At 37.8% G+C, this 13,689-nt stretch overlaps 1 protein-coding gene across 1 annotated transcript in view; it reads left to right on the top strand.

Annotated features, from left to right (window-relative positions):
* Positions 1-12,054, top strand: part of LOC148850615 (GEM-like protein 1) — a 28,977-nt gene extending 16,923 nt beyond the window's left edge. The window contains exon 4 of the mRNA XM_088945270.1: positions 11,652-12,054. Coding sequence (XP_088801396.1) covers positions 11,652-11,837 — 186 coding nt within the window. The 3' untranslated portion in view covers positions 11,838-12,054. The remainder of the gene's footprint in view (positions 1-11,651) is intronic.
* Positions 12,055-13,689: the final 1,635 nt, after the last annotated feature.

The raw sequence follows: 13,689 nt of genomic DNA, 5'->3' as shown, positions 1-13,689 counted from the left end.
GGACTCACATCGACTTGCTGAACCAGGCCCATGCAACATTTTTTAAACATATATTATATATTGTATAATATACAATATTGCAAGTGCTTAAAGTTTTATTATTTGATGTTATAGGTGCTAAGCCTAGTTTGGGCCAAGCTCATGATTACCCGTACTTTTGGGTTAATTGATTTGTCCTGGGAACTAATAGGGACATATTGCAAACATTGGCAAATACAAGGTTCATGTATGGTTGCAAAGGGTGAGATATTTGGAATATCATAAGTTTTGTTATCATGTAGTTGATGGGGGAGAGGAGAGAGAAGTTCCCAAACCTTGAACAACCAAAGTGGCTCCTTTGAAGTGGTGCTCAAAAAGGGCATTGAAATGGTTTGTTCATGGATCTCCATCCTTAAAGTAGTTGATGCAGCAAAATGTAAAAACCAGTAGAAAACAACAAAAAGTGTTAAAAAAAATCTTGAGGCAAACAACATATAGTGTTTTAAAAGCGCAAGGCGTAGCGGTCAACTTGTGCCTAAGGTGCAAGGCGAGGCGCACGCCTTTTTAAGCAAGGCGCAAAAATTAAAAAAATGTCAAAAATATAAAAAAACCAATAAATTAAAAAAATGCAAAAAATTATTAAACATAATATTAATAAAAAGGGTAAAATACAAAAACCTCCCCTGAAGGTTTTGACAATCATAAAAACCTCCCCTATAGTTTTACTTTAGCAAAAACCTCCCTTCTATTTTAAAAAAAAATTGACAAAAACCTCCTTTCCATCGATGACCAAGACGGAAAAATGTTAAACCGATGATAATTTTTTCAAAATACCTATTTTACCCATTTACAAGTTATTGTACATCTATTTTGACTAAAATACCCTTTGTGCCCTCTTATTATCCTAGTTTCATATTTTGTGCAATCTGGAGAGGAGCATGGGCGAGGAACGAACGAGGAAGATTGACGCCATGAAGAGTAGCAACTGAAGAGGAAAGAACCAAGAAGAGGGGCAACTGGAGAGGTTTTAACGATTTCTTTCGATGCAGGAAGAACTTTTAACTATTCCTTGACTTGACCCAAACCATCCGAACACTTCACTGCAACTTTTGTGCTATTTCCCATAGTCCCTTCAAAAACCGATGGAAACAATGATGGTCCCTGGGCAGGAAATCTCGTGCTCTTCGGTGGAAACAATGGAGTCGTTTGCAGTCTTTTGATCACCCAACAGACTGTTTGGTCCCTGGGCAGATGTTGGTAGAAGGGAGAGGCTCACATCCAGCATCTCATCTTCGAACTGGACTACAGTGTCTTAACACTTTTCGTAATTTTCTCTTGCTGAATCCGATCCTCATCAGATTTACTTCAAGAAGAAGATAACTGGCACCAAACTGAATGCAGGACTGAGCTATGTTAGATTCCTGAATGGAAATCTTTCTCCCTACATATTGTCCTCCGAGCCACGCCAGCCTGATGATACAATTCCTGTAAAACCAGCAACCTCGACGCAGTACATTAAATTCGGGTCAGATGGGCATCTGAGAGTTTACGAGTGGAACTCGACCTCAAGGTGGATGGAAGTGGGCAATCTTTTGACAAAAGATTTATCTGATGGAGAGTGTAGCTACCCAACTGTTTATGGGAATTATGGTAGTTGCTCAACTGGGCAATGCAGTTGTCCCGGAGGAACTGGCAACAACAATAGCTGGGTTCGGCTTCGGTCAAAGCGTTAATGGTTTGAACACCGTTCGAACATTATGAGAGGATGACACGCGTTCATAAGCGTGTGTGCATTCCTTATTTGTGTGGGGATGGTAAACAGGTGTTTAACATGAACACCGTTAGCCATTCCTCATTCAAAGTATTTTTGTGAAAAATCTTTCGTTCTCTTCTTTCTTGCGTCTCTCCATTATCCACCCAGACCTTTCGTTTTGCTATCCTCTCCAACCGGCGAAGGAAGCAAAAGGCATCACTGGTGAAGACAAGCTTCTTCCGGCGAGTCAGAGTCAGAGACTTTGCCTCTGACTGCCTTCCTCAATAAATAGCGGCCGTCGAGCACTCAAGTCGTTGACTGTCATCTTTATTTCTCAGTCCGTCTGTCTCGCTTTTGTCGGTGCTCCTCGTCCTGCTCCAAGTGGTCTGTCTGTCCATGTATCATCTGCTCAGCAAAATGATTAAATGAGAATTGGTCGTGTTTCCTTTCTAAGCCGGAACTGGTGGTAGGTGGGTATTGTAGCAGTAGTTCATCATTATCTTCGATTTAAGGGGGTTAATGGCGTGTTCTGGAATCATCTGTTTTACCTTCACTTTAACTTTTGGAAGCAATTGATTGATTCAGCCAATAAGTATTTATATGGTCGGATTAAGGTTTTTTCAGAAAGGAAAGTAAAAATTGAATTCTACCACCGTAAAGCCAAATTCAACAAATCATAATTAAAAGGAAAAGCAATTCTGATCTGAACTGATCGTTTTCATTTTAAGGGCTATGGATGATTCAGGGATTCAGGTGCTGACAGCAACCAGTTCCAGTGAGGATAGGCAGCTTTCACTTGGTGGGTGCCACCGGATCGAGCGGTCATTGGCCTCTTTGATGGGTTCCAGATATCTTACCAGAAAAACTTGACAGCTGCATTCCAAGAACAAATAGGCTTAAAAAGAGAAAAACGATTTCATTGGACCTCATTTAGTTGGTCAATGGCCATAAACTAAGCTTTACAGTTTACGCTATAGGAAGTGGAGAGAGCAGGGTAATTCCCTCATTTAGATTTTGGAATTTCAATTCCATGATCAGATTTACAGTGACCCCATTATTGGAGTTCAGGTTTTCTTCCTCTGTTGTAATATGAAGTTCTTTACTTTCTATTCTTGCTGTTTTGGTTAAAAGTTAAAACGATTCTTCTCATCTTCTGACTTCTGGACTGTAGTAAGTACATTGTTGTGTAGGTCTGGCTGCACCCCTCGAACAGTCGTTCTCCCAAAGTATCAATTATATAACAGGCATTGGATTCAATCTTCAAAATGAAGAAACGATCATTCCAGCTGACCATATAAACCTGATGCTCACCATCGTTGATGCTACCGCTTATCATGTCCCATATACCATCGAAGGATATATGTCCCTTCAAGGACTCAAACTTCTTAGGACTGAAGAACCCTATGAAAGATCTGTCTGGCATGACTGAAGGAGGCCTAGGGTCTGCTTCTAGCACAGTCATTTTCACAGAGATTCCACCACTCAGAGGAACCTTCTGTTATCAGAGTGTCGAATTCATCCTTTGTTGGAAGGGCACCTCCGTTTGACAGAAGCCAATCTGCAATGACTGCAACAAGGGCAGCGCAGGCACTCTCTCCAGAAGCCTTCTCACTTCGTTGGTCGATTATAGCAAAGTTCACACTGGCTTTGAGCTTTGCCAGACTGTCTCAGCTGATCTGATCAGTTCCCTCTCTTCCCATCCATCAATAGATAAGTCATGGTTGTTATAGTTGGACCTATTTCTAGGATTGTTGCCGGTTGCCATAAGAAGCTTGCCTTCGCTGATGATGCCTTTTGCCTCCTTCGTCGGTTGGAGAGGATAGCAGAACGAAAGGTTTGGGTGGAGAATGGAGAGACGCGGGAAAGAAGAGAACGGAAGGTTTCTCACAAAAATACTTTGAGTGAGGGATGGCTAACGACGTTCATGTTAAACGCCTGTTTACCATCCCCACACGAATGAGGAATGCACACACGCTTATGGACGTGTGTCATCCTCTCATAATGTTCAAACGGTGTTCGAACCATTAACACTTTGACTGAAGACGAACGCACGATAGCTATTTTAGGCAATTAAGTGATCAGCAGCCAAATCTCGGCTGCTCCGGAATTACTCCATTGTCTTGTGAAGCTTCTGAAAATCAAAGTTTTCAAGAGTTAGAGGATGTAACTTCATCTTTTTCGTCAGTGATGCAAACACAACTGAAACGAGTTTGGAGAATTGCAGGCAGACATGCTTGAATAACTGTTCTTGCAAGGCTGCTTCGTTTCTGTATCATACCAATGCTTCCGCAGGTAGTTGCTTTTTACCAACCAAACTTTTTTCATTGATAAACAATGATAAGAACAAATATAAGTATAATAGGTCTGCATTCATTAAGGTGCAGATACCAGATGTTTCTCCTACCCCGTCCCTTCTTGAAAAGAAAACAAGCCAGACTGCAATAATATTAGGATCCAGTCTTGCAGCTCTGTTTTTATTGTAGTTTGCATCTTGATTATTCTTTATAGGAAGAAAAATGATGAGGAGAAATATGAGGAGGATGATTTACATCAAGTACCAGGAATGCTCAGGAGATTCTCTTATCAAGATCTCAAAGATGCAACAGAGAATTTTTGTAAGAAGCTTGGAGAAGGAGGATTTGGATCAGTTTTTGAAGGGACTCTGGGAAATGGCACAAAAGTTGCAGTGAAGTGTTTGGATGGTTTGGGTCAAGTCAAGAAATCGTTAAAAGCTCTGTTAAAAGCTCTTTCGATGCAGGAAGTATGCACAGTATGAAATTGTTCCTTCTTCTAAATCAGGTCCCAGGTTCATGCCGATTCCTTTCCCTAAACTCAAAAGTAATGGGAAAAGGTTATTGGTGTTACCAATATTCACACCATTCCTGTAATTGTCGCTGGATTTGTAGGTCACGGGCTTCATTTTTCTCTACCTCTCTATAGCACTTGTATGCATTGATTAATCTTCCCAGATACATTCTGCCGAGCCATCCAAAAATAAAACCGAATGCGGTCAGTTGCTCCAATGAAGAAATCGACCAACAGGATGAAGCATGGTCATCGTCCGATGAAGAATAGTTGCCAGAAGATGTATGAAATATTCTGAGAAGTGGAATATTCCGAGTACTATGGCCGCTTGCAACTGTTAGGGTTAGGGTTCAAGTATTTTCTCAACAGGTAGTGTAATGAGTTGCTCGGGTAAGGGCAAAAATGGCATTTTTCAATTAGCTTAGATGATGTCTAAGGATAAAAATGTAATTCTATACGTTTTCCGTCTTGGTCATTGATGGAAGTGAGCTTTTTGCCGATTTTTTTGAAAATAGAAGGGAGGTTTTTGCCATAGTGAAAATATAGGGGATGTTTTTATGATTGTTAGAAACTTCAGGGGAGGTTTTTTGTATTTTACCCTAATTAAAGTATAAACTTAAAATTTAAAATATATGTTTTAAAAAACCTATTATCTAAAATTAAAATACATAAACATAACATGTAATGCATATTCAAATGAGAATTTAAAAATAAAATCAAACATATAAAACCCACAATCTCTTTTTTTCACAATTACATTACTTCAAGTGGCTAATGTGACCTATTACATTCTTGATTCTATGAGCCGCTTTTGTGCCACTCCCCTCAAGGCAAGCCCAAACAAGTCCATGTTAGGGTCTTAGATTCTTAGTTTTCACACAAAAGATAATGATTTTATAGTTTTAATTGCTTTTTAAGAACCCCCTATTTGGGAATGTTGTTCATTCATTCATCCTAATAAAATATTTTCTTAAAAAGCAATTAAAACTATAAAATCATTATTTTTTTTGTGTGAAAACTAAGAATTTAAAACCCTAACGTGGACTTGTTTGGGCTTGCCTCGAGGGGCGTGGCACGGGGATCTGGGGGTGGAGCCCCCAATCTAGTTGCTAGACTCAAAAAAGCAAAAAAACGTCAAATTTTCAAAAGGCACGCGCCTGGGCTAAGGTGCAAGGCGCACTAGGCATGCACCTTTTGAAAGGGATAACCCTAGGACTTGGGCGAGGCACCTACCCTAAAATGCGCCTTGCCTGTGCCTTTTAAATCATTGACATTATATTTGAGGCTTGAATAAGGAACACCCCACTTTTAGGGCTGAAATCTCCACTTCAATGGATAGTATAAGTCTTTAGGCTGCATTTGGATGCGATGTAAATCAAGAACCCATGTGAAATTTACATGGTTCGGTTTTGTAGGCGTTTGGAAAGAGGGTGTAATTATTATCGACATAAAACTCCACTCTGGTTCAGTTTTGCGTGCCTTTGGATAGTGTGGAGTTTTACGTCGATAATCGATGTAAAACCTCATCAACTCTAAAGTTTAACATGGATAATCAATGTAAAAAACTATATTGATTTTGTCGATGTAAAACTTTACACTCTTCCACCCATAACTATTTTCAAACAAGCAACGGTCACTTTCTGGTTCGGTGTAAAATGTCATCAGTGTATTTTTACACTGATGACGTTTTACAGTGATTCCAAACACATCCTTAGGGTTTCAAAACAGTTAAAAAGATCCTTCTACAAACATGACATTAGGCTTATATAGCTGCCTCCAAGCAAAGTGGCACCCTAACACACGCTTTGACAGAAATGCCCCTTGCACCATAACGAAATACTTGTTTCTCCGCCATTAAGGTATATTATCGAGCATCTTCCAGACTGAACAATCTCAATACACCCATCTCATCTCTAATGGATGGGTTAAGTCCTACGAGGTAATAAGTTGTTAGTTGCTCATTGCTCTCATTAAGACCAAACCGAATACAAAGATTATTAAATTCTGATGTGTACTCTTCTATTGTCATCCCATTTTGCCTCAATGAATGGAACTTATCATACAACTCCATGGTGTAATCAGCCGGTAGAAATTGCTTCCTCATCTTTGCCTTCATATGCTTTCATGTATTGATTTTGGCTTCCCTTGACAAGAGCGTTGCCCTTTAACTCGCTTCCACCATTGAAATGCAACACCCTTCAATTTCATCTTAACAAACAGCACCTTTCGTTCTTTGGCCATTGCCTTCCACTCAAAATAATTTCCCATGTTGGCTTCCCAATCCAAATAGTCTTTTGCATGCATCTTCCCCTGGAAATCAATAACTTCTATTTTGATTCCACTGTTGTTAAGGTCTAAAGCATGTACCAATTGTTCTTCCAACCCACCATGTTCAATCCCTCCACTGGTAGGGTTATGGAAGGGATTCTCTTCCTCAACCTTAGCTTCATCTCCAAGACTACCTTCTGGTATGTCTGAAGGTTCGCGGTCACCTTCCGGAATCTCCATATGGGCTTCTGCTCATCCTGTCGTTGCAAGGCTTGCACGGCCCGTGACAAGTCTTCAACTATACGTCTCATCTCCAACATTTCCCCTTGTTGAACCTAGTTTACTCTACCTCCACGTCCCCTACCACGAGCTGCCACGGTTAAGATCTGATTTCCTAAGCTCTGATACCAAATCTGATGCAGCAAAATGTAAAAACCAGAAGAAAACAACAACAAGAAGTGTTAAAAAATCTTGAGGTGAACAGTATACATGAAGCTTGAACAAGGAAGACCCCACTTTCAGAGCTGAAATCTCCACTTCAGTGGATAGTATAAGTCTTTAGGATTTCAAAACAGTAAAAAAGATCCTTCTACAAACATGATATGAGGCTTATATAGCTGCCTCCAAGCAAAATGACGCCCTAACACACACTTTGACAGAAATACCCCCACTTAAGTGACTCACATGACTCAACTTAAAGATAAAAGACTAGGACGTTAACAAGCAACTATAAAGTCCATATAAAGTTAACAACGGTGGAATGGGTGGTAAAGTCCATATAAAGACTAGTACCCTGCTTTTTCTTTTCTCAAGGACTCATGGTACTTTTTTGTTGCAGATATATAAGTCCACATTTTTATGTGAACAAGATGGATGGGTGGTAAAACTAGAAAGGACAGGGTTAGGAATGACATTATATGAAGGAAACTAGGTGTAGCTCCAATAAGTGATAAAAGACCATCTACAGAACCTGTTGGGAAAAGCACATGGATAGAAGTAATAGAGGTGATTTAAGCACCTATAATTTAATGATGGATATGGTACTGAACAGAATGGAATGACAAAACGGGATTCATGTAGGCGGCTCCATATAGTTGGGTCAGGGCTTAGATTATGATACACAAGTCAATATTTTTATTTTGTTTCATAGGCCTGTTTAGATTTTCTATTCTATCATGACATGTATGGGTATTATTCTGTACAATTCATTTGTTGATTAAAAACTGCCCATATATAGAAAAATGCTTCTCTAGGGTTTCCTTGACATCCCTTCCCATTGTGGATCATAAAAGCTCCTTAATGTAATACTCCTAAATTTCTCCAACAATAGTTTTCTAAATGTTGGGCACTTGATAACCTGGTCACCTCGAAGCTCAAAATAATAATTTATTGTAACATTGTAGATGTGCATAACCTGTGATGTTGTTGGTAGATACTGCATAACTTGTCAACCACAGACTTCTCAACCAAGTTGATAAAGAACATTGTCAGTGTGATACTGCATTGTTACTTTCCATGCACAATATTTGTTTTGGAAACTGGTTTGGAATCCCATCCTACCCATAGCTGTAGCTTCGGAAACTTCTTTCAATCAGCATCTCCTTGTGGCTGTCTTCTCAATCCCCCTCTAGTCTTGATCTTCACACAACCACTTCTTGAGAAAAGCTATGGTCATTTACCCTATCATCTCAAGTTCATATACTCAATTCCCCTCCTGTGTTTTGGTTTACAAGTCCATTTTATTTCACAATAATGAAGTTTCTACTTCTCTTTGCCCTTCCATGTCATTTCTACATAATATGCCACAAGTTGGTTGATGCAATCTTAATAAGTGTACATAGTCATTTCTGTGGTAGGTATCTCCTCTTCCACTGTGGAATTGCTCACTAATTTGTTCGACCACTAGATATTACACGCTGTAGATGAGATCTTGATACCAATACATCTAGATGATATCTGCTACCTCACTATGTTCCTTATCAACAAATTTTTCTTTGAATTGATTTTCAAGCTGGATATTGTGCCAAAATAGAGTAAAATTTCCTTAGACACAAACACCTGATCACAAGTCAGGATGGAAAACAAAAAGTGTAAAATACAAGGTGAACCCTCGAATCATGTCTATAACTTCTGTCTTTATAACCAACTTGCCAAGAGTGTCCACCACTAATAAGAAAAAAAATAATGTTAGGGATCCTTGTGCTTTAAGCCCCTTAAACTAGGAAAATAATTTGAACGAGCCATTGGCCATGACAGGAAAGGATGATGGAGAGATGCCAGCCATGATCTATTTCCTCAATTTGTACTGAAAACCTGTCTTCACATTGCTGTGAATCTATGTATAAAGTGCATGAGGTTATTCATGATACCAAGATTTTTGGGGGAAATTGCATGCTCAAGAGGAGATCCTAAGTAACCTCAACAAGGGTTTTCCAAAAACAAAGTAACCTCAACAAGTATTTTTTTTTCTTTATACTATTCCATACTGTTGAGGGATGTAATTGCAAATTAGGGTTGTTCTTCTCTATCTTAGCATGGAGTAAATGTACTTCATGCTATGAATCTTACTATTTGTAAAGTTCACGAGGCTATAAGACTTGCCTCAGCCAAACTTTTAGGTATTTCTTTTTCTTTCTACTATTCCATACTGTTGAGGGATGTAATTGCAAATTAGGTTGTTGTTCTCGAACTTTAGCATGGAGTAAATGCACTTCATGCTATGAATCTTACTATTTATATAGTTCATAATGCTATAAGAACTGCCTCAGCCAAACCGCTTATGTGTCAGAAGTATCAAATCATGCATGCATACCATCAAGGTGAAACCACTTCTTATGTGTCAAAAAAAGTGGCAGATCAAAATCTAGCAGACATGTAAAATGCCTCCTGTTCAAGCATGACAACTCAATGCATATGATTCTGATTCCCCCCTTGTGTTTATGAAACATGAAAAAAATCCTTGCACCTTTCATATTATGAAAAAGAAAGTTTAATAGAATCCATAAAAGGTCCTCTGTTGATTGGGATTGATTTATTCCTGTCCAGGGTTAGCTTCCATACAGGTCTGACATCACCTAGGGAGCATGATGACACCATCCTCAATGGGCAATCTGTTGTCCCCTTTTTGTGTTAAAAAATCCTTCTCTTATACCAAGATTCAAGGCAACAGGTTTGCAAATGAAGAGAAAGAGGGCATTGGGAGAGTAAACAGTGAGAGTTGCATGCTCACCTCTCTTTATATTTATTCATTATGAAATGAACAGTAAAATGATGAAAGTACCCCCACTTGGTAAACTCATATCTGATGACACTTAAAGCTTTCTGCCTTAGCTTTTGAAGGACTTAAACTACACTGGAATAGAAATTTTAGTGGAAGCATTCTAAAGAGAGGAGAAATAAAATAAACAGCCTATTTTTACTTGTTAGGCTTCAAGTTCCCTTTGGTTATTGTTCTTATCATCTTTTCCTTCTATTGAATGTTAGAGAACCATATAACCTCAAAATCAGCAAAGAATTGTCCTAGAAAAACTGAATGCTGTGTGGAGGTCATAGAGACAGGTGCCTCAACTCTACAGAATTTTTATGCACAGGATTGAGTTGATTAAAGATAAGAGAATCTGGAGGTGGGAAATCTGGAATTTTTGCCTCTAAATCATTCTGCAATCCTAGGGTGGGGGCTGGTTTTTTCCTGTTGATCTGAGTTGGAGTTCACCCGCTCCCTCAAATGTATCTTCTCTGGTGTGGACAGCTGTTCTTTAGTTCCTGTTTGACTAAGGAAAACTTGATTAGGAGGGGAGTGGGGCTGAATGGAGATAGCTGTCTCGTGTGCAATGAAGCTGCAGAGAGTACAAGTCACCAGTTTATTCACTGCAAGATCTGTGATTCCCTATGGTTTTGGGTGAAAGACATTGGAGTGGTTGGGTGTAATCTGGGTTCCATGCAAGACTTTCTCAAGTTCTGGAAGCTGCAGAGTCTTGGTAAACAAGGAAAGAATGCCTGGAGGATTGCTCTCCTGGCAGTCTTTTGGACCATTTGGAATGAAAGGAACTTGAGGATCTTTGAAAATAAATTTAAGACAACAGATGGGTTAATAGTTAAGCTGAAGGCCAGAATTTTTTCTTGGGTGGGTGTTTGTAAGGGTTTTGATTAATACAGTGCAATACTTAACCTTTTTTCAGAAAAGAAAAAGATAGAGAAAAACTGAATGCTGTTTTACCTGTACATAGTTCAAAAGAATTGAAGTAGCATTTCCATACCAATAAAAATAAAATAAAATAGCATTTCCATGTAACTCTACTGGCTCTTAGAAATTAGAATCCTCAAATAGCATCAGATAGTTCTTTCTAATTAATTCTTTTGCAGTAGTTGTCTCTCTTTTAACATCAAGCATCAAATGTAGTTGGTTTCAGGGGATTGTACAACAAAAATACTATTATCTTTTTAAGGGCATGAGTTTAACTTTCGATGTATTTCTGGTTAGTTTGTATTACACTCTAGCCTGAAAATGGTGTCATCCTAGGACCCACAAAATCTGTTGACCTGTATCAGCTTGTGTCGAAAAATAACCAGCCTAATTTAAAGTAGCTGTGCTCAATGGCTTTTATAGTTTGGGAATTCAAAACCATTCTAGATGATATTATAGTCAAGAGTGAAACACTATTAAGACAAATATAGAAATACAAAAGATTGCAATTACATTAAAATCCAAGGAATTTGTGCTTTCCTTGTAATTTTCTTTTTTACTTATTCAAACAATTGACTATACTTTTGGTTCCTTAGATTTTAGAATTCCCGCATCAGTTACTAAAATGTTGCTTTCTTCTTTCTTCGTCCATTATGCAAACAGGTGGTTATACCGTTGCATCAGTTTAAAGCAGTTAATACAAGCACCACATTGAACCGCGATGAAAAATATATCCAAATTATCTCTATTGACAACCATGAATTTTGGTTCATGGGCTTTGTAAGTTATGTAAGTGCTGTAAAACATCTAGAGGAAGCTTTTCAAGCTCGCAACGTGCAGTCTGTGTGATAGTTGTGCATTCTTGGGACTATATTCCAATTTCGTTCTGTGGTATGTGGTTCATAATCATACAGCAGAAGATTTATCTCAGAACACGAAATATTTACACAAAAGACTACTATATTCATCTATGTATTGTTGAATGTTACTGTTGTTCCAGTTTTGAAGCTACATTTATAATTTCACACCTCCGAAATAAAAAGAAAAGGAAAATGGTGTTTGTCAATCGAGTTTGACTATAATGCTGGAAATTAAGACATATTACTGAAAAAATTTATAACTAATCAACCAATATCATAGATATGTAACCAATCAGATGAATTTTCATCAAAATTCATAGAGGTTTTGATTGGTCAATTCTCTTCGGTATCATGTCTTTCCTGTATCATAGATTTTTCCTTGTCGATAATATATATAATTTGGATAAATCTACAATGCCGGAAGAACTTTAACTAATCAGAACCCCAATGATTTTGATATGAATAGCACCTGATTTGTTACCACTTTTATCATATAGGTTATAAATTTTTTCAATATGGTATCATATATGAATTTGCTTTTCCAAAAAGAAATAACTGTCACACTATTGTACTTGATAATGTGGCATTTGTTTTTGTTTCGAGCTTGTATAACCAAACACCCAAATAATTTTGGGGAAACAATGGCCAATAGGTTCATAATCCATATGTTAATAACAACATGATCACTTAAACAAGTCCAACATATTTGTCAATCTTTCCTTTTTTTTTTTTTGTTTTGTTTTATAGAAAAAGACATATTTGTCAATCTTTCATTGTTGAAAATAGACTTCTTTTCTTTCAAAATTTTCTCTTTTGAGTTTTATAATTTAAATTGGGATTCTTTTATTTATCTTGTTAAAAATTAAAGCGGGGAACGTGTTTGAAAAGAAAGATCGAGGCAACCCACAAACAAGTCATGAACAGTTTGGTCATTCAATTCTACAGAATAACAGAAATCTGTCTTTGCAGTAAATAAACATGCAAACAATTAACTAAACATATAATAATAATGGGCTGGTTCACATTTTTTTCTTTTTTCTTTTTTCTTTTTTCACTTTTTTCCTCCATGCGTCTGGTTACACAGCGGGGGTGACCCATCCGGCCATTCCCCAATCCTGGTACAGGCGGTGGGATTCAATCCCAAATTCTCCACTGCAACTAGACAGAGACCAACCCTTGGCACCTTGGGCCGGGTTCCCATTTTTTTTCTGACTCAACCTGCTTTGTCTGGTTTTGTTACCATTTATTCACACTTTGTTTGGAACCCATTCAAATGAGCTAGTACTGTAGTAGTATTTGGTTGGGTTTATGGTCAAATTTTGTTCAATTCAACCATTAGTAAACTCCAAGGTGGTTAAATGTGTCACTGAGATGTATTGTTCTGAAACAATATTGGAATTATACGAAACTTCTCTCTTTAGTTTAGGCTGCGTTTAGCCTTTTTTTCGAAGAGCTTTTTTTAATAAGCACTTTTAAAAAATACTTAAAAACCGCTTCCTAAGGTGCTTTTTGGAGTGTTTTTTCTAATAAAAAAATAAAAAAGCGCTTATTTGACAACATTACTTAGTTCAAAATGGGCTCTTTTCAATATAAAGACAATAATATTACCCTCATTGTGTATAATCAGAAAAAAAAAATGCATAATACCATTTTATATCCATTAAACGCCATTTTCTTTGCTGCCATCAAATAGCTAAGTCCATAGGTGTTCTCATACCAGCTCCACATGGTCTAGTTGACCCCAAACCACATTTAGTCAATATAATTTAATTACATCATTTTTTTTTCATAAATTATGGTAATAAAACAGTATAAAGCTTGATTTAACATAAAAAATAAGA

Source organism: Nelumbo lutea, chromosome 5 (assembly GCF_056320005.1).
Source record: "Nelumbo lutea isolate HS-2025 chromosome 5, American lotus-T2T, whole genome shotgun sequence".
NCBI classification, from domain to species: domain Eukaryota; kingdom Viridiplantae; phylum Streptophyta; class Magnoliopsida; order Proteales; family Nelumbonaceae; genus Nelumbo; species Nelumbo lutea.
Note: the sequence above shows the minus strand (reverse complement) of the source record. Positions and strands in the feature narration are given on the sequence as shown.